At 38.4% G+C, this 22616-nt stretch overlaps 1 protein-coding gene across 1 annotated transcript in view; it reads right to left on the reverse strand.

Annotated features, from left to right (window-relative positions):
- Nucleotides 1-22616, reverse strand: part of LRPPRC (leucine rich pentatricopeptide repeat containing) — a 159579-nt gene that overhangs the window by 127575 nt on the left and 9388 nt on the right. The window contains exons 2-11 of the mRNA XM_038395576.2: nucleotides 13887-14092; nucleotides 9260-9382; nucleotides 8234-8355; nucleotides 8088-8146; nucleotides 7119-7205; nucleotides 6412-6538; nucleotides 5066-5210; nucleotides 4003-4160; nucleotides 3562-3667; nucleotides 3360-3467 (exon numbers count right to left, since the gene is read on the reverse strand). Of these exons, the coding sequence (XP_038251504.2) occupies nucleotides 3360-3467; nucleotides 3562-3667; nucleotides 4003-4160; nucleotides 5066-5210; nucleotides 6412-6538; nucleotides 7119-7205; nucleotides 8088-8146; nucleotides 8234-8355; nucleotides 9260-9382; nucleotides 13887-14092 (1241 nt within the window). The remainder of the gene's footprint in view (nucleotides 1-3359; nucleotides 3468-3561; nucleotides 3668-4002; nucleotides 4161-5065; nucleotides 5211-6411; nucleotides 6539-7118; nucleotides 7206-8087; nucleotides 8147-8233; nucleotides 8356-9259; nucleotides 9383-13886; nucleotides 14093-22616) is intronic.

The raw sequence follows: 22616 nt of genomic DNA on the forward strand, positions 1-22616 counted from the left end.
CGAGCAGCTGAAAATGGATTTAATTGTTTATTTAGCTCAGAGAGAAAATAATGGAGTTTTCATTTTGAAACATGAGGTCATATTCAGGAGAATGGTGTAATGCTGCTAAATATAGAGTCAAAAATTGAATTTAAAGGTGCACTCAAAAAAAATTTCTAGTGGAGTAATATACCTTAAAAGACAAAATTCTGACAAATATTTTAAATTAGTATTTTCAACTTTTCCTGGGGAACACCATTACCCACCTCAAGGAAGCCAAAAAATTACCTTGTATTTAACTCATTTATTGAGCCTTTTTATACTGGGTCAATGTGAAAACTGAAAATATTCTCTACTAGCAAAGGGAACCTTGCATACTGTATTTTCTAAGTAACTGCTGATGTGGTACTGAAGTGCTCTATAAAAAGCAAAAATAAAAAGCACAGCTAAGTATTTTTAAAAATAAGCTTCAAGAAAGTGGCTAAATGATGCTAAGCAAAAACCTAAAACAGCTATACAAAACTTCTGATGTAAGCAAAACATCACCCAAAACCGTCATCCGCTTTCAAAGATATTTTAATTGTATGGTCTATTGACACAGCGTGTCCCAATGCTCTTTATATTTGCAGCCCTCCTACGTCTTTTCTTTTCCTTAATCCTCGCAGCATACCCTCTTCTTGAAAAAGGGTAACTTTGCATTTACTACACTAGAGGAAAATATTAAAAAGCTTGAACTTGCTTTTAGCTTTATCAGCACAAAAAATAAAAACCATGTCTAATTTGTAATGGGCATAGTTAATGAAATTGTAGAAATCTGCTACTCACTCTTGTAATCCAGACAGTTGTCTGCAACATATTCAACCCTTTGTCCACTCTAGTTTTATATGACTCAAACAATGGGGCATTCCTCACTTTCTTTGGAAGACTAGTCCATAGAATAATTAATGTCAGCAATAAGATGTTCTCCCCAATATTCAGTTTTTATTTCCCTTCAACTAGTTATAACCCCTTGAGCCACCCTACATAATTCCTTTCCCCCTTTGGCATTTACACCCTTCAAATGGTGGGCAGTTATAATACACACCCACCTCTTTCTCTTCCATGTTGTTACTTAACCTTTAATCTCCCTCAAAGTCCATCCTTTCAACTTCTCAATATGTTTTGCCTCTTCCCCAAATTCTGTTAGATTTGTCAATACTTTTCTGGTATGGAGACAGCTGCCCAAAAGCATATGCGGTATGCCACATCTGACTACTGTGGAGAATGGAACCATTATCTCCACTCTGGTATGAGATGTTGTACTCTATCTATATCCATCTTTATTTGATGCATCCCAATAAATTTTTGCTGCTAGAAAACATTGAGAACTCAGCTAAATTTATTGTTCACTGTCATCTTTAGGTTCTTTTCAGCACTACTTTCCCTATTGTCTATCACAAATGAATATCCATATATTATTTTTCCTCACATGTAAAAAACAAGCTAATATAATGTTGCATCTCTCTTTTATTCCCTTCCCCCCAAAAAATATCTGAATGCAGCGGAGATTTTACATGGCAAAGGGTAAGAACATTTATTCCACCTATGTACAGCTAACATATTTATATCGATAATTCAGTGCCGAAGAGAGCGCTCAAAAATCTTCCTTTAATTTGAAGTTTAACTGTAAAGACTTGTGAGTATACTCACATACTGCCTGTTATAAGTACACACACACCAGGAATCTTCACACTAAACTTAAGAACTCACAGCTGTGAAGGACCAGATGCTAATCTGGGTTCACAAAATAACTTTGTGAATGCACAGTATGACCACAGGACCAACAAGAAGTTACCCTCTGATGTCTTTGTGGGCAGAAAAGGCATGACTTCATTCTGATGCTTACTATCAGTTCTTACTGACAGCCAGGTAAAAGTATTGCACATTTTTGAAGACTCTACAATTTCAAATTAAGTCAAGACAGCTCAGATCACAAAAGTTACTCTTCTCACAACAGTTAGGTACAACAACCTTTTTCAGCTCTAGAAATATGCAGGAGCCTTTGCAATATAGCACACTTAAAGCATATTTTGCTATTGGTAGGTAGAGCCAAGTTTTGATAAAGCAACACAGCAGTATTAACTGATCAAAATATGCATGTACACAAGTATGGATGACAGTTCAGAGCAGGAGTGACCGGAATCATATAGTAGTCCTGCCCTGTTTAGTAGGTTTCAAGAGTTCTTATGTGATCGTGAAAACTTTCCAGTATTCAGAAAGAGTGTGTCGGAGTGCAACTTGTCGTGTGTTCTAGCATCAGCATGGAGCTAAAGAGTTAATAAAAACTGAATATTGTTTTCATAAAGGCTTTTCTAAAAAGGATTGAGACACTTTTATAGCCAGAAACAATTAGGGAATACTTGTTTCAGCATTTCTTCCAAACTGGAATGTGACTGTATATTTAAAATAAAATTGCAATATGAACAGTCTGCTAAAAGCACTTTTTTTTTTTGTTTGTGCATTTTGTTTGTCACCCAATGTCATAGTAACAACTCTGCATCTCATTCTAAAGCACATTATACTGTGAGATAAGATGAAAAAGACAGTTTTTTGTTTCCCAAGGGGGAAGTACTTCTGTTAAAAGCATCTTTTTATGAGACCACTCTTTCTGAATTACCAATAACGCAAATCAAAGAATTAGATACTGTACTCTAAAATTTAATATTTGTTCAATTCTTATTCATATACTATAGACATCCCCATGTGTAACAGGGGAAAGTGTGCTAAATGCTTAAGCCTACTTAAGAATCCAAAAGATTGAACATTTCTGTCCTTCAATCAGTATGCTGTCAGGTCATGATCACTCATTCAGCAATGGAAGTTTTCTTGCCTCTCTTATTATTGTAAGTTAGCTCACATTTAATTTATCAGTGAATAGAAATTTTAAAAAATGGTCAAAAAAGAAAGATTCAGCTTTTCAGTAGTTATAGTGAGTCATTACCAGACAACCTTACTTTTAAAGGCTTCCTACTTCCATAGGTCTCAATAAGGATCTCCAAGAGTAAAAGATCAGAGAACTACTGTTTGGGATAAAAAGCAGCAGAGAACCTTTGTGAAGCCAGGAATCCAAAGAGTTAAAAATCCCATTCAAATAGTGTTTTTTCACTCTGCTTTCTATTAAAAACTGAATTCTTTATTTAAACTAACAAGACTGTGTTACAATTAAATGGGAAATGAGTTAAAAGCACTTCTGAAAAAATTGTAAAAATGTTTGCGATAGCAAGAACTTCACACCTTCAGGCCTCCACTCACCTTCAAGCACATTTCTAAATAGGGTTTAAATGTCAATCTGTACATTCAGTTATGAATAAGACAACAGAAATATGTATCAGAAAGCTAACCTTGAACATTCTTCTCCTTCTGATACCCAACAAGCAGTGGCCAGGAATAGTGAGGTCTGAGGGGCAAACCTTCCTCTTTCATTGTCTTCATCAGTTTAATTGCCAAAGCTGAAAATACCCACAAGGCAATTGACTATTAATAAGACAACGGAATCGTATAAATAAACTGATGTTTAAAATAAGCAAATAAATAAATAAATACCTGCTTTTTTAGACTCCAATGCACAATACAAAGTAAACTGGAGGGGACTTGAGTGCATATTGGCTTCTTTTATCTCATCACAGAACTGTTTCAGCTTGCTCAAGGGCTGGAAAGAAATTTAAGAATTAATTTCTACAATAAAATTGTAATGAACACATAATGCTTCTCAAATTCTGAACTCCTTTCTAGCAATTAAAGAAAAGAGCCTTCTTATACCCATAAAGTAGTTATTACAGACAACAACAAGCATTTTTGCTCATAAACATTCCACTTACTGTGTGAATCGGTAGGTGAAATATTAAAGTGATTATCTTAATGCATTCCATCTTTACTCTAACTATAAGTGCATGAACAAAACTACAATTTCCACATTTTCATAACTCCCTTTATCTCACTGACCATACAGTTATAAGTCTGGTAAGAATATAACATCTTGCATACCTTATCCGTAGTTACACAGTGTCGTAAGAAGAAGTTACCATAGTCCATACTGCTTTCACTGTGATTTTCAGATGGTAAGGTAGGAAATGATTTGAAAACTTGGAAAGCTGTATCTTCCAAACCTCGAGTTATCAAATTCAGAGACAAGTTCATTGCATCTAGAGATTTAAAACACCAAAGACAATATTTATTAAGAGTTTGGAACAAATTATTTTGGCATTAGACTACCAATGAAATAATCACTGAACATTTTAATAATAATTACAAATCAAATTAGCATGGTCCCTGACTTTGTATCTATGGAAAGAAAGCAGAAATTGTTTTACAAGTATCTTATAATTTGTTTGTGGGACTAACTGCTACAGAAGTCAGATTTGAAACTTTTTATTTGCATAGTTTATGTAGTGCTACAGGCATCTTCTTTACTACTGAAAGACCCATGCCAAATATTTTAGAAGTATTATCTTTATAGTGGTCCAGGAGCATCCCAAATACTACAACTGAAAGACAAATCTTTGAGAAAGGCTATTGAAGTATATGTAGGAGTACTGCCAAGTAGGTGTAACATATCAGGATTCAAAATTGCCTCCAACCATTGTTACAGAAAGTTATATTCAATGTTTGTAACCTCTCTTCACTGTATTCATGCATATCTGTCACAACTCAAGTTACACAAAAAAAATTTGTCTTTAAGAAAAATGCTAGATTATCATGGATTTAAGGGCAAATAGTAAACTTTAGAAGTTTGTGGTGATGCAAATACAAAAAAAAAAAATAAAAAACGCTTACATCTGTTTTTAAATTCTGAAAACCCTTAGGTTTAAAATGTGACCCAGACTAATCCACATCTGCTATCTTTAGAAAACAAAATTAATTAACACAAAGAATTATTTTGCCCCAGTAGGATTTCACAAAGCCTTATACACAATATCACACTAAGTGACAAATCTTTTTCCTTCATTGCAACCAACTGAAAATGCATTCCTTCTTAACCTTGAGTAACAGTACTATTTCAAAAGTACAGCTACAGTAACCTGATTTGACACATGACTAAAAGTACTACCTGGAATATATCCCCTTTCATATCTCATGTGCGACAAAATATCTTGGACATACTGAGGATATCCAGCCTTAGCAAGGCTGAAAATAACCTGCATCAAATCCCTGTCCATAAAATAGCCTTCCATCTTCTCAACCTTTTCCAGGATCTGTAAGTAAAAGCCACAAACCAGAGAATAAGTGTAATGTTAATGAAAAGTCTACACTCTGACTCCAACACAGTACATTAAAAAACCCAAAAAGGATTTACACTGAAGCATCACTCAAATTTGCTACATACTTCCCAAAAACAAGCACAGATGCAGTTTCTGGTCCATAGAGCTTAAATTCTAAAGAGACATATGAGGGAAAGGGGGGAAAAAAAGAGTGATACAATATACAATGATCAGATTATGACACCCTTTCTTCCCGGTCAGTAATATCTTATGCTGTGAGTATTGCCATTAGTTTCAAACTTGCAACATAAAATACTACAGGAAAATGCACTGCAGAATCTGGCCCAAAGTGATAAGATGCATCTTATTAGTTACATTTGTTTGATTGTTCAGGGGGTGGGAGTGAGATGAGTTTTGTTTCTGTGGTTTAAGTTAAACAAATTAAACTCCCCTCCCTACAGTCCCCACCCCAACTTGAGTCCCCTCCATTTTCCCTGACAGCAAATCCCTAGCCTTACAGTAAGTGTCTTTATTCCCCCTTCTCCTACACAAGGGAATATTTATTTATTTATTGACCTTATGACATAAGAAGATAGTGAAGGCTCCAATTTTGCAAAGGAGCTCCCTGTCGGTGGACCCCTGCACCAGGATGTAACCTCTACTGAAACGAGTGGGGCTCCTTCTGGGCACGCAAGTTTAAATCCATGGAGCTCTTATAAAAATTAGGGTCCGAGTGGTAAAAACTCATTGACTTCACTGGGAGCAAGATCAGGCCCTAAAAAAGTTCTCTTTCCATCGATGAAAATAAAATACTGTGCAATACTCTTTTCATCTGACTTTCAAAAAGTTACATTTATGAGGAGACTGAATGAATCAGCAAGCATTATTCACCATTTCTACTTATAAAATGAAAGGCACCTATCAAAAGATAAAATAGAGTTTTATAAAATTTATAATACTAGCAAGACAGGTTTCAATTAATGAAATACACAATTATTTAGTTGAAAAAAATATTCTCCTTAATTACTGCTGACCACTAGGGAATTATTTGAGAGACCAACTGGTATATTTTCGTGTGTGAGGAAAAAAAGGGAATGTCAGTATCAAATAAATCAGCAAATACTAAACAGATCATACAATCCCTTTTAAACAAACAGTTTTAGGAAAAGCTTTACCATGCATGAAATATTAATACCTGTTTAATGTTGTTAATGTCACCCTTCTCGGCATATGCATTCAGTAATGCTAAGTAGGTGTCTGGACCAGGTTCAATTCCTGCATCCCTCATCACTGAAAGGATATTTTCTGCATTCTCCATATCTCTGCAGATGTTTAAAAAAATATCAATGGATTTAATTACAATCATCCAATATAACATTAACCATAATTTTGAGTTTTTTTCAATATTTTAGATAAATCACATGGCAAAATCTAGACTGAAAACTAACGTTTTACTTCTCGGTATTAAGTTAATAACAGCTGTAAATGTCTAAGACATAAATACAAAGACATTTAAAGAGAAAACATATTGACTAATGGATTCACATTATTCACATAATTTAGGACAGTTCATTTTACTTCAACGGAAGAGAAATTTTTGAAGTTCAGCCAACTACTTCTCATTCCAATAACTGAAATACAATATCCGTCTTAAAATTAGCTTACTGGAAGTAGTGGTAAATGGGCTTCCTTTCATCATTCCCAGTGTCCAATAATACCAGAATATATTTCTATTTTCAGAATAAATAGTCTTTATATGCAGTAATTCACAATTACTGTAGTTGTCAACCATTTTGTAGCACATGGATGTGATTTATGCAGTTGAATCAGCTTATCATCAATGCACAGGGTAAGTAGAGGAAGATTTAAAAAACAAACAAAACAACATTGGTATATTGTTACCCAGTTCTTGCATGGCCTGTCACAAGGCTACTGAATACTGCCTCGGTGATTGGGAGTTCTTTCATCTTCATAAACCCAAGAATCTTACTGCAAGATACAAAATAATAAATGACAGTTAATGTTTCCCTTGTATAGAAACGGGTGAAGTACGGTTGTGCTACACTAGATCAGGCAGAACACAGAAAGATACGTTTGAGTGATCAGGCTTTGGGATGTGGCACACAATGTTAATAATTTAAACCATTCTGTTACTCCTAAAATGTTACGTTGTTTGCAGTGTTTTTGTACCCCTGTGGGTCCCAGAACATTAGAGGGACAAGGTGGGTGAGGTAATACCTTTCATCAGACAAACTTCTGTTGGTGAAAGAACTTTGTATAGCTTGGATGTCTGTCTCTTTTACCAACAGAAGCTGGTCCAACAAAAAACATTACCTCCCCCACCTTGTCTCCAATGTTGCATCTTAGTCATTTAAAATATAAACATAATTCTGTTTATCATCAATTACAAGTTTGATCTGTTTCCTCCCACTCCCATACATGTATATTCCTCTTGTGCCCAGCAATCACATTGTCACAACTTACCAAAGGCAATTCTTTCTGGAATTAAGAAGAACAACTCACATTATATGGATCGGCTAACAACAAGCACCATACAGGAGGAGAAAAAACATATATGCCCCTTCCCCAGTGGCTGAGCACTTTTCCTGCATGGTAACACCTCTTCCTTCATAATTTTACGTTCTTTGTCAATGACCATGGAACTGACAAGACAATCTACTACTTCTACACCAGTGAGAAGGCAACACATTTGAACTAACACACTAAACTGGGCCATCACCTACTTGACTCCTCTTTGCTCCAAAATTTAATGAACTTGAAGTAGGTTTTATATTAGTGAGGGAAGGGGGGGATGAAAAGCATATGTATTTAAATAACTTGTAGCAAAAAAATTTAAGTGCAAAGTAATACCTAGCACCTTCGATATCACCCTCATTGCAATATGCAGCAATCAATCTTTGGTATGTAACCTGTGAAAAAAAAATAAAAAATTAAGAGTATGGATTTATTCAATAGTAGCATTAGAAGGGGACAGGATGCCATCAAGTAGTACCTACTCGATTGGGCTGCACATTAGCTTGCTCCATTTTGGACAAGAATTCAGTTGGAGAGAATTTATGTTCATTTTGAAGGTAGACTTTAAGCAAAGCATTATAATGACTTGCATCATACACCGCACCTAAACAAGATGTTACAAAGTTACTGAAATAAAGCAGCTTGCTTCAAGTTCAACAAGTTAATTATCTTTAAGTGTCATATGAAAATTACTTGGATTTCTTTATATATCAACTTTATTATGCAAAAGACAAACTATGGTACAAACAAATCAATTAATTTTACCCATCTCTATGGTGTATGTCACAACTGTTTAACAGAGCAGAGTAACTCTATAAAGTGTGCATTTATTTATAATTAAAATGTTAAATATACAGAGTACAGAAACATCAATGCTATCCTGTGTATTATTCTGCATTCTACACATGAATTGCTAAATTCTGAAAAATAATGTGGCTTCCTTCATCCCTTACCCAATATAAACTTTTAAGAACACGGTATCATGCATTTGTTTCTGAAGATGGACATTAATGGATCATAAATTGTCATTCTAATGGTTATCAGATATGATCTCTTCTGAAATAGCTATTTGGCTATATCTAGCTTTTAACACTAGAACACTCGACTGCCAGCTGTTGAGGCAATTAATAAATAACTAATAATTTAGCAATACAAGATTCAGTGTTTACAATACTAAAGAAATAGAATCTGTCACAACAACAACAAACAAAAGCAACTATCTGATATAAGCAATGGGGAAAAAAACCCCTCAAGTTTACTGTTAGTACCCCTAGATGTCAGTATAACTCTCAGAATGGCAAACAGGTCTTTAGCCTCAAAAAACCTGGGTGGTAAATATAAGGTTATATTTGCCAATGTTTAAAGAAAAATTCCTGCAGTAAAACATAAAAATTCAGCATTTAACATTACTAAAATGCATTCTACTTTTTGTTTCCAAGAAAGCAAGTAGAATATACTGCTATAATATGTATATGCTTTATTGTAGTCAAACATATGAAAAGACATACCCAAGTCTTGCAACTTGCCCCATATCACGTGGGCTAGTTCTGTTCTTTCACATAATGGGACTTCAGGCAACAAGGAACCACAACTTCGCAACAGAAGCAAGGCCTGGTTACTACTTGGATACCCTGCAATAAAACAACGCTGTACTTAGAGACCCAATAAAAGTGAAACAAAAATGTTCATTGCAAAAAATATACAAAAGAAACTGGTGCACCATGAGTAAAAGCTATATGCAGGAGTCTCTGGAAAAAATGGTAACAGAAGAATGAGTACATTTCATTGTTCCACTGCCCCTTGATCTATTAATATAAAAAGGACAATACAAAAAATGGTTTTAGATTTTAAATATATCGTAATTTTTAAACACAATAACCATCACTTTCAAACTCAGATGCTTAAAGTTGGGCTTCTAAATCCATATTTAGACTCCTAAATAAGTGTAGCCACTTTTGAAAACAGTGGCCAATATTCTAATAATGCCCAAAAAACTTAAAATATAAATCTTTCCTGTTTAGTGGCTTTTGCAAAACATGTTGGTTTCACTACTTTTCCTAGTGAACGAGTATCTATGCCATGGAACGTCGACCACTCCAGCTAGCACTCACGTTTTCATTCTCATAAAAGAGGTCAACAACTGAATGAGAATGAAGACAATTATCTGCCAACTTCTAAAAGTTATCATTCCAAGTCAGGGTTGAGACTTATAGACAAGCAGCATGGAGAACTTCACAATGCAGTTGCCTCTAATTTAGGCATTTTCTTCACAGAGAGAATTTAATTTTTAGCAGTATGATCTACTAAAAGCCTTGAATCAGCATTAAATTCACTTGGGGGGGGGAATCTATAATCTTTTTGAGTTTGCCTTTCCATTTACTCAGCTTGTTATTTTGTTGCTATGTTATTGTTTAAACGACTTAATCTCCAATTTTTGTTCATAAAGCAAACTGACTGAAGCTTATAGTTGTATAAAGTGAAGATGCTGAGAAATATGGATTCTTATTCCCTAAGTGTATGTCTGATTGACTCATGCCACACTAAATTCTGCTATTATTAATTGAAAAGTGAAGATTTAGGGGGAAAAATGTTAAATTTAAAGTCAAATATATATGTACAACTAAAACTTTATAAAGCTACAATAAATTAAATCTAGAACCTAAAAATCTTGACAGTGTCCTTTTGAAATACATACATGAAACTTTTTTCACAATTTTGTTTTTTGTTAAACAAGACATCTAGGAAAAATTAGGTGACAGTATTTCATAATTACACTGAAAAATAATGATTTCCACTAGAATGCAAGGATGCTGTACAGTTACCAAGTCAAGCATCTGGCAGTTTCAGTAATGTGAGGTATACAAGTCCCCGAACTCAGACTGGCTACTGCCCTGAATTCTTCCATCCATACATCCACAAACATTACCCCTTCATCTTCTCATTTTATGCTGCTGATGGAGAAAAAACTTTTGGACAAATATTTTTGAGACATGGTTGGAGAACATTACCAAGATACTTCAGGATGAGCTGACGTCATACTAACTTGAACAACCAATACATCCTGAGATAATTAAAGCTTGGTTTTTCACCCTCAGCATCCATTTGTCCCAAGATAGAGTTATTATCTTGTTAACAAGGTTACTCAAGTATGATCTAAGTATGAATATGGTGATTACTCTGTACATTGGTCTACAGTTCAGGAAAAAAGCCTGTGACAAGGTCTACCTCTAGACTTCCTCCAACTCTAATACTCAGCCCTAAGGGTACCCAAGAAAAATAACTACAGCGGGTCTGGCTTTCTTGGGCCTCCCCCAGGCGGACCAGTGGGGAAGGCTGTAGCAGGACCCTTACAAGAGAGGGATTAAGAGAAGGAAGGAGTGAAGTCCTGAGTGCACTGTACAAGCAAGCAAACTGCAAACTATAGTTTTACAAGAAATCTTCAAGTCTACCTACTTTAAAGCAGCATGTACCTGTACCCCTTTCCTAGTGTACCACCTTAATAGGGAGGCCTCATTACATCAGATGGACTACTCCTGTGACAGAAAGTAAGTGCTGCATTAGTGAATCAGATACAGAAAACAAAATATAGGAGAGACAATTATTGGTGTTTGTGATGGGCTGGGTTTTTTGGTGTGCATGGGTTATATTACGGTTTTGTTAAATACTGTCAAACAGAAGCAGGCCTGTCTCTACTCGACATTAGCTCAAAAATTTGGTTATTCTTCACAGTCATGCAACCCACAAAAATGCCATTAATGCTTCACAATGTAAATTAGTCACCATAAATTATGTACAGAAACTGTAAAAAAGGAATTATAAAATAGAATAAAATAACTATAAGGTAAAAGAAGAAATCCCTTTTAGATGGAAGGAGTCTAAACCAACACCTGGAATTTTTTTATTTTATTTTATTTTTTAAAAAGTGTCCATGTGTCAAGGTTCCTTCCCCACTCTGAACTCTAGGATACAGATGTGGGGACCTGCATGAAAACCCCCTAAGCTTATTTTTACCATCTTAGATTAAAACTTCCCAAGGTACAAACTATTTTACCTTTTGCCCTTGGACTTTATTGCTGCCACCACCAAGCGTCTAACATACATTTAACAGGGAAAGAGCCCAATTGGAAACGTCTTTCCCCCCAAAATCCTCCCCAAACCCTACACCCCCTTTCCTGGGGAAGGCTTGATAAAAATCCTCACCCATTTCCATAGGTGAACACAGACCCAATCCCTTGGATCTTAAGAACAATGCAAAAGCAATCAGATTCTTAAAAGAAGAATTTTAATTGAAGAAAAAAAGTAAAAGAATCATCTCTGTAAAATCAGGATAGTAAATACCTTACAGAGTAATCAGATTCAAAACATAGAGAATCCCTGTAGGCAAAACCTTAAGTTACAAAAAGACAAAACCAGGAATATACATTCCATTCAGCACAGCTATTTTATCAGCCATTTAAACAAAACAGAATCTAACGCATATCTAGCTAGATTACTAACTAAGTTCTAAGACTCCATTCCTTTTCTGTTCCTGGCAAAAGCATCACACCTTTGTTTCTCCCCCCCTCCAGCTTTGAAAGTATCTTGTCTCCTTATAGGTCATTTTGGTCAGGTGCCAGCGAGGTTACCCTAGCTTCTTAACCCTTTACAGCTGTGAAAGGGTTTTTCCTCTGGCCAGGAGGGATTTAAAGGTGTTTACCCTTCCCTTTATATTTATGACACCATGTATACAAGATGCTACATCACTAATGACTGCAAACAATGTTTATGGGAAAGGAACACTAATGGCTGCAGCTCCTTCCTGCCAACTTTAAAGCTATTCTTTCCATCAAAGAAGGAGTATCTTTGATGTTGCGGAACAAATAATACAAGTTTAAAGATATTAGCAATGGGGAACTTATTTACACAGCCAAACTAAAACCCTCAGTTTATATCTGTAATTAATCTGCTTATTAGTATAACTAATCAAAGATCAAAAAGGAATAACTTGTGCTTGAGATCGAAGACTTAAAACCCTTGACTGAAAAACAGTACTCTTCTAGTGGGGAAGATCTTTTTTGATAAGGCTGCCTCTGACCCTAACCTTGAATGAATAATAGGCTGGATCCCGATCAAGAAAAATCAAGAAGGATTCTGCATTCACTTCAATTGAGAGTAGGACTGGATCTTATAGAAACCCATGATAATATTGGAGTTCTTGACAGAACTGAAAGGGATGATTCCTAAACTGGCCTCAGCCACCCAATTACTGCAATAACATGAGTTTTCAAGGAGAGAGGGGAAACACAGAGAAAAGAAAAATTAAAGCTTAAAAAAAATAAAAATAAAAATAAATGTTCTAAAAAGATAGCTAGAAAGTATTAATGAGAGAAGGAAAAGAACCGAGCCCCTAGGTATGTTAACAGTTATCTGCAAAACTATGCGTATTCGATGTCCTCAAAAAATTCCTGTGGGAGCAATTCAACAATGAAATCAGTTTAACTTTAAAATAAAATAAACCCACTCTTGGGAAAGAAGGGTGAAGAAAACTTTTGAAACTTAACTTGTTTGGAGCATTCACTGCATAAATAATCTAGTTACAAGGGAATCTGGGATAATCTCAGTTTTTTTCCCATTGCAGTTCACCTTCAGCAATAACCAGCATCTTAAAGATACAGTGTCATTCCTTATAGCCACAATTTTTATATGTGCTGTATAGAGAAAAAAAGACACAATCCCTGTTCCAGTTTTATAACCAAGCTTAGATATGACACAGTGAACGATGATGTTCAGCAAAGGGAAAGATAGCTTGTTGCTCTGATGTACATAAAATAGTACAGGCAACTCATTAGGAGATAATAAAAGCACACCGAATATCTGTCTGAACTAGCACCAGATTTTTCTGCAACCTCCCTCTACCACAATAGCGGAAAAATGAAGGTTTGATGCTTTATCATCGTCACTGGTCTCTTACATACAAGTTAATACAGCTAAACTTCCGCAATTGCCTGTAAGAATTTGAGCTGAAGCGTAAGGTAGGTTTAGTAACACCTAAAAAACAAAAAAACCCCAACAAATCAGTTTCGTTTATGTTCTTTTGTTTTGACAAAAACTTTAAAATGAAATGTCAACTTAGCATACAATGAAAAGCAGCTTTACCTGTTCTGCACATGTCATGGAAGATTCTTAGTAGAAGAGTTCTAGTAATGCGGCCAGTTCTTCTGACAGAGCTATCCAGTTTATTTAAGGCCCAGTCAAAATGCTGTGCTTGCTTATTCTGAATACCTGAAACAGGTTCTTCTTGAACTTTCCCCTTCTGATGAGGTGCAATTGCGAAGAGCCTTGCATGGTAGATCAGTTGTGCGCTAAACAAAAACAAAGGCCAGTTATGGCAGTTAATGAGCAAACACTTAAAAACCTCCTTCCACAAAATGTTAATTCCCCTTTACCAACATCCCCCGCCCCTCTACACCAAAGGAAAAAAAAAAAGCCAAAACCTTTTACAGACAACATGCAATGCTGGTTTAAACCAATGTAGGCAATTCAGACTACATACTGTATCGTTTCAAGAGGGTTGGGGGGGGGAGGGGAAGAGGGTGGGAAGTCAACTAAGAAATGCATAAAACTGTGTATATTTCTCATATTTTCTAATGTCTGCTTATTTGGGGTGTCCAGCTAAATTGATTATAGCTTTGCCTAAAAATGGTTCAAATGGTGTTTTTGTAAAACAAACAAGTTTTGAAGCAAGGAATACGATTTCCCCATGAATAGTTGTAGACATCTCTTCTGAAGAGCAATAAATGAGGCAGCAAGCAACAATAACTTTTAAAACCAATTTAAAGTACTAACAGAGAGCTGAACAATGTAAAGATTCATAAACTAGAAGATATCTTTTCATCTTATAAAATTACACTATTACATCACAGATAAATGGATATAAAATACTTACATTGTAGCAATCAAAGATTTTTTTTAAATTTATTTCCACAGCACTAAGGACTAGGGAAATACGACAACTATAAAAAATTCTTCATAACATTTCTTAACTGTTAGAAATTCTTGTTCTGGAATTAACACACAGTGTTAATCAGGAACAGCTATTGCATTTTAAATTCACACCCTACCTTAAAATCCACACTGATTTTCAAGTGTAGATAAGCCCTAAATTATAGTTAGGGCCCTAACAATTTCACAGCCATGAAAAACATGTCTCAGACTGAAAAATCTGGTCTTTTATGTCCTTTTACCCTATACTGCACAGATGTCACGGGGGAGACCAGCGTTTCTCAAATTGGGGGTCCTGACCCAAAAGGGAGTTGCAGGGAGGTCGCACGATTATTTTAGGGGAGTCACGGTATTGCCACCTTAATTTCAGAACTGGGTGGCCAGACAGCGGTGGCTGTTGGCTGGGCACCCAGCTCTGAAGGCAGCACCCCACTAGCTGCAGTGCAGAAGTAAGGGTTGCAATACCATGCCATCCTTATTTCTGTGCTGCTGCTGGCGGCGGCTCCCAGCTCTGAAGGCAGCACCGCCGTCAGCAGAAGCACAGGAGTAAGGTTAGTAGTACCACCCCTCCCACCCAAAATAACTTTAGGACCCCCACCACCACCACACACAAACTCCTTTTTGGGTCAGGACCCCTACAATTACAACACCATGAAATTTCAGATTTAAATAGCTGAAATCATGAAGTTTACTATTTTTAAACTCCTATGACCATGAAGTTGACCAAAATGAACTGTGAAATTGGTCGGGCCCTAATTATACTGGTGTGGTCAACAGTCAACGTACAGACAAAAGTATGCACTGAACTGTACTGGGCAGGTCCTCATTGTGTGCATATGTTTTCTGAAGCGTGTGTTAAAGTCATTCTTTCAGCTACACAAATTGGCCCAGATCCTCCTCCTCTAGATCCCCTGCACAGAGGAAAAACAGATTCTGCATACTGAGAGAAGAGGGGCTCAATGGCATCTACAATTCTGGCCCCTCCCTCTAAACTCTGCAAAAAGCACTCTTCGATCCACAGTAATAACTGGGCAGGCCAGGCGCCCCAGGAACTTTAGATGAAAGAGGCAACACAGACAGAGAGGCAATATCTTTTCTGATGTGCCCTCCACAAAGGGATCTTGGTGGCAACCTGAAATAGACTTTGGAAGGCCAGTTTGACTATAAACAACATTTGAGGACCAGGGGACGGTGCAGTTCCACCAGGTTTGTGGACAAGCCATGCGTCATTTTCCAGGAAATTCCACCCAACAAAATGGACAGTGTGAGCAATCTCTTTGAGGAACCCCTCTTGAGCACCCGCCAGCAGATTTTTTTCACAGGCAGGATGGTTTAACACCATAAATTGGAGTGGAGGCAGGGGGGAGGAAAGACTGTCAAAAAAGCATTTACTTTCAAAACCACACAGAAATTTTTTTTTTAAATTAAGAAACTTTTGGGAGCTTAAAATTGTCCTCCTACCACCAGACTGCACAGTTTTATACAGCTGATGTGGCCACAAAGCAACGAGTGCTACATCAATTCACACCATCTTAATAATGACATTTGCATACAGTTAAAAGAAATATCTGAAATCAATTCTTTTTAGCTAAAAGGAAAAAGGTCTTATCCATTTGTGACCATATATAGATTTCACTGATTTAAAACTAGTCAGTCAAGTTTGGGAGAAATAAGATTGCAAAATATTTTCCAGAGTTAGATAAGAGAAACAACAGTACAATAAAGCTTGTTGTTGTTGTTATTTCAACCATTAAAATGACTAATCATCCTAGGAGCAGAGTTTTCTGCCCAGGCAACTTATTTATCAGTGACCTAACTGCCAGACAACAATTATAAGCCATTACATTTTTATTCTCACCCCAAGCTCTTTTCCATATCTACCTGAACAAAAGGGCACAACCAAGGAAATGCACTAGTAGCTCAGAATGCTACTTGAAAGTTTGACACACTACTTCAAGTCAAAGGTTGATATAATGAGTGACCATACTCTTCACAAGTAAGCAGCAACATACGAGTATACTATCATCCTAATGCACAAGGATTTATGCTTGCAACTTCCATTACCGTTAATGGGAGATGCACAAGTAAGGCTTTGTCCACACTATCCACCTTTTAGTGACACAGCTGTGCCTATGCTACATTAAGTCCTATGCCAGACAGCTCATCATGGCTGCAAATATTTTGTATCCTCATTTCATATCTACAGTTTATACGAGTGATCCCCAAACTTTTCATGGTCACACCCCCTCTCCCCGGAGCTGGGGTTAGTAGCTGGGGCAGGGGGAGGGGGAGAAAGGGTAATGTGGACAGGGAAAAGGCGAGCGCAGCTGGGGCCAGGCATGGGACCGGGAGTCGGGGAAATGGCTTGTGGGGGGGAGCTGGAAGTAGAGCAGAGCTGGGTGGCGCTCCCTTCCCCCCCACCATTGCAACTGGCCCATACCCCTCAAATGGGAGTGCACCTCACAGTTTGGGGACCTCTGGTTTATACACTGCCTTTGCAAACAAACAATCCTATCAAGGAACCTTGCCTTTAAAAAACAGCTAGCACTTTAAAGCTTTTCTATAGCGTCATCAAGGAAGATTCAACTTGACACATCTGCAGTAGAGTTTTGCAAATGACGAACTGTCAAATTTAGAACTCAGACCTGCCATAAAATAAAGTATATCATTTATTATTGAACTGCTCAAAATATAGCTTGATGGTCCACTTTTTAAATAGGGGAAAAATCAAGACTTGGCACAAGTCTGACCTACTATAAAGCAGAATACATTGCTTCTGTCGTCAGGAAGAAACCAATTAGTACATTTGGCTGACAGACACAGGCTTATAAATGTTGCAAAAATCAAAGTATTTATTGACAGCCATGTTCAGGCATTAACTCGCCAATTTAAAAACTGCACAAATTTGAACATTTTAGTCAGCAGAGGATAGAACCCGTTACTCCTGGGGAAATGCTGCATCACTGCGTGTGTGCCAAATTCATGGTCCCCGCAGATTTCTTCGCTTACCTGCAGAAAAATGACTTCTGATGGGGAAAAAGGGAAGCAGCAAGAGCAGTCATGTGCCCACTCCCTGGCAGTGGGGACTGGTTGGTTTGGGCACCCAGAGCAGCTGGTAGAGATGTAAATCACCGCCTGGGGAGAGGAGGGGAATGGGTATCTGTGTATGTGAGAGAGACCCTGTCCCTCTCGCTCACTATTGCAGCATGCTCAGCATGGAGAGGCAGAACTTTGGGGTATTTGGGGCAGAGGAGAATGTAGCAGTCTGCCTGCTTAGTGAATTCCTCCAGGAGGATAAAACAGGTATAAAATTTTAAAGCTCCTTTACATTGCCAGAGTGGTGTAAATTAGACTTATTGTAAAGGACAGCATGGCCTTATAAATGCTTATGGTGCTTTAGTGATTAGAACTGGTCTAAACTTTTGGACTGAAAAAATGTCCTATCAAAATGTACTCCATGAACTGTTTGCTACTGATCTTTTTGAAGATGTTCAGTAGCCAGTATAAATTGTGAGTTTGAGTCCACAGCCCTCGCTTGCTCTTCAGTTGCTTATGATGGAACACTGAGCATATGGCTGCATATATTTTTTGACTAATAATTAGACGTAAAGGTCAATACTAGCTACATTACTACTACCCAGAGGGGGTTTGGAGATTTCCTCCAATGCTCCCCACTCCCATTCTCCATCCATTGTATTGTAGTTTAAATAAATTACCAAAATAACTGAAACCAGCTGGATTAGAATACATTATTTTGACAAAAAATGCAGAATTTTTAATTTTTAATATTTTTGTGCAGAACTTGTAATTTTTTCGCACAGAATTCCCCAGGAGTAACCCATTACCTCAAATAAAGTATTCTTACATATCCATTTACCTCAAAGTATTTTTACTTCGACTATACCTATTTTTCTTTTTAAATAATTGCATTTGAGATCATAGAAGAGGAACTGTTACACAAGAATCAGAGTGTGTCAAATGTTTTCTCAGATAAAAAATAAAATTAAAACTGTCTAGGTTATAAACAACTCACTACACAGGAAAGCTTAGTTTGATCTTTTTACAAGTTAATATTTAGCACAGCGATTACAAATTCTTAGTAAACCTTCCTTCTAGAGCTGTCAATCCCAGTTAACTCAAGCAATTAATTCAAAACAAATTAAGTTGATTAAAAAAATTAATCGTGATTAATCACAGTTGTAATCACACCATTAGTAAAAATACTAAAATGATAAGTATTTTTAGATTTTTTTACATTTTCAAATATATTAATTTCAATTATAATACAGAATACAAAGTATTCAGCACTCACTTTATATTATGTTGACAAATATTTGCACTGTAAAAAAGAAATAGTATTTTTCAAGTACTGTATTGCGACCTCATTATTGTGAAAGTGCAACTTACGAAGTTTGTTTTGTTTTTGAATGCAGTTATGTAACAAAAACAAATCTATGTAAAACTTTAGAACCTACAGATCCACTCAATCCTACTTCTTGTTCAGCCAATTACTAAGGGTACGTCTACAGTACGAAATTTCGAAATTATTCTATTCGAATTTTTGGAAGCGATTTTATACATTTGGGCTTCTGTGTCCCCACTAAAGCATGTGAATTCAGCGAATTGCATCCACAGTACCAAGGACAGCATCGAATATTGGAGTGGTGCACTGTGGGTAGCTATCCCACAGTCCCTGCCACCCACTGGAATTCTGGGTTAAGCTCCCAGTGAATGATCGGGCAAAAACAAACAAACATTCTCGCTGGTGTTTCTGGGTGCGTGTCGTCAGAAAGCTACGGCAGACAATCGTTTCGCGCCTTTTTGGCATGCAGACGCCATACTGCTTTCAGCAGACGGTGCACCACTGCTCTCCTGGTACTATGAATCCACCTCTTATTTCCTCTCATCTTCCTTTGTAATCTCTACTATCTACTCTTTCTCTTCCTCATCAAACGCTTCCGCCGCCAACTCTGCTCTCCTGCTATTGCCATGCTTGCAATCTTCTCCATGTTGTCTGTTCTGGGCTCCTACCTCCGTGAAAGGCCACAGAAGATAACCATTTTCAGCCTTTGTTCGGCTACCGTGAACCGAACAGCACAGCTTCCGCTGCAATTCTGCTCTCCTACGTTTCGCGCCCTTTTTCCAGGATTACCCGTGCAGGTGCCATAGCCATGGAGCCCGATTAGATCTCCGCTGCAGTTCTGACCAATGTAAATACCTCGTGCATTATCCAGTAGTATGTGCAGTACCGGCAAAACCAGGCAAGGAAGCGGGAAAGCAGCACACACTGGTGGGACCACATAGTGTTGCAGGTATAGGATGATTCCTGGTGGCTGAGAAACTTTCGTATGCATAGGGCCACTTTCATGGAACTTTGTGACTTGCTGTCCCCTGCCCTGAAGCGCAAAGACACCAAAATGAGAACAGCCCTCACAGTTGAGAAGCTTCCATAGCCCTGTGGAAGCTTGCAACACCCAGCAGCTACCTGTCAGTCGGAAATCAGTTTGGAGTGGGGAAATCTACTGTGGGGCTGCTGAGCTGCAAGTAGCCAACGCAATCATACACAGGCACCCTGTACAGGAGTAAGGAGCATTTCAACTATAGGCTGAGCAAGTGCAGAATGGTGGTAGAATGTGCTTTTGGACATTTGAAAGCGCGCTGGCACAGTTTATTGACTGGTTCTTCTGAGATCTAACAGAATGTTCCAATTGTAATTGCTGCTTGTTGTGCTCCACAATATCTGTGAGTAAGGGGGAAGACATTTACGGCGGGGTGGGAGGCTGAGGCAACTCGCCTGTCGGCCAGTTTCACACAGCCAGACAACAGGGTGATTAGAAGAGCGCAGCAGGGCGCGCTGCACATCAGAGAAGCTTTGAAAGCCAGTTTCATGACTGGCCAGGGTACGGTGTGAGAGTTGTGTTTGTTTCTCTTAAAGTTACCCACTCCCTATATATATAAATATATATATATATGAAAGGAAATAAAGTCACAATTGTTTAAAAACCGTTCTTTATTATTTGTTGCACAAAACACTGAGCGAAATCAGAAGCTAGGGTTAGGGGGTAGAAGAGGAGGGGAGGACAAGTTCAGAAACCAAATCAAAATTTAGGATATGTCAGCTTTCTGCTGCTTGTGAAATCCTCTGGAGATGACCACATAGGTCCCTGTAGCCTCTCCATCCAGACCGTGTTCTTGGGCATCTCGGGGAGGTGGTTATAGAATTTGGGGAGGAGGGAGGGCAGTTATTCAGGGGCTGCAGCAGCAGTCTGTGGTCTTGCTGCCTTTCCCACATTAGATCCACCACACAGTGGAGCAGGTCAGTTTGCTCCCCCATGAGCTTGACCATAGCATCCTGCCTGCTCTCATTGCACACATCCCTCCTCTCTTCGTATTCATGTAACACTTTACGCGACTCTGCAATTGTTTGCCTCCCTGCATTCAACTGGGCCCTATCAGTGCGGGAGGACTGCATGAGCTCATCAAACATGTCATCCCGAGTTCATTTTTTCCGCCTTCTAATCTGGATCAGCCTCTGGGACTGAGTAGATAGGGGCCGCGTTGAAACATTTGCACCTGCTGCAGGAGGAGAAAAAGGGAGGGTAGTATTTTAAAAAGATACATTTTAGAGAACAAAGGGGACACTTTCTCAGTGAAATAGGCAATTCATAGTACACAGCACATATTCTCATTTTGCCTCTTATACTGAAGTGCCTGCCACTTTGGTATGAGTAAGCCGTAACATGCAGCCAGGCAACAGAATTCAGCTTGCAGGCAGCGGCCATGCAACAGAATTCAGCTTGCAGGCAGTCTGCGGGCTCTCTGGGATGATCGCTTCACACAACACCGCCCCCCCCCACCCCGTGTGGCTCCGATGAAGCTGAGCAGAGATTAGCCCTTTAAACTAAACACAAACAGCCCAGCGTGGCTGTTTCCCCCCCCCCCACCACCACCACCTTGTGGCTCCGATCAAGCTCACTCACCAGAAGTGCCTTCTCCAGGGTCATGGTCTAGGAGCATGCTTTGGGAGCGAGGGGAGGCTATTGGCTCCAGCATTAAGAATAGTTCCTGGCTGGAGGGAAAACAGATTCCCCACTTGCAACCTGTGCATTGTCCTCCTCCTCCAAAAACTCATCCTCCTCGCTCCATGCTAGTCCCCCCCTTGCAGATGTCCCCAGACAGTGGTGGGGTAGTGATGTCGTCACCCCCCATTATTGCATGCAACTCACGGTAGAAGTGGCATGTATGGGGCTGTGACTCAGAGCACCCATTTGCCTCCCTGGCTTTTTGGTACGCTTGCCTGAGCTCCTTGATTTTTGTACTACATTGTTATGTGTCCCTGGAGTAGCCTCTTTCTGTCATGGCCCTGGAAACTTTAGCATACGTATTTGTGTTTCTTTTTTGGGAACGTAGTTCTGCCATAACAGATTCGTCTCCCCAACATGCAATGAGATCCAGTACATCAGTTCGGACCATGCTGGAGCTCGTCTGCGAATCCGGGACTGCGTGATTACCTGTGATGATAGACTGTGCTGATGGTCACCTGTGCTGATGGTGACCAAACAGGAAATTCAAAAGTTCCTGGGGCTTTTATTGCCTATCTGGCTAGTGCATTGGAGTTCAGAGTGTTGTCGAGAGCAGTCACAAGGGAGCACTCTGGGATAGCTCCTGGAGGCCAATATCGTCGAATAGCGTCCACAGTACCTGTAACCCAGAACTGCAATCTTGATTTTAGTGCTACTCCACTTGCCGAGGTGGAGTACAGAAATCAGAGTAAAGAGCCCTTTAAATCGAAAAAAATGGTTTGGTCATGTGGACAGAATCAGTTTTATTTTGAGGTAACCTGCCTAATTACGAAATAACCGTGTACTATACACCAGGCCTAAG

This window comes from Dermochelys coriacea, chromosome 3 (assembly GCF_009764565.3).
Source record: "Dermochelys coriacea isolate rDerCor1 chromosome 3, rDerCor1.pri.v4, whole genome shotgun sequence".
Lineage (NCBI taxonomy): Eukaryota > Metazoa > Chordata > Testudines > Dermochelyidae > Dermochelys > Dermochelys coriacea.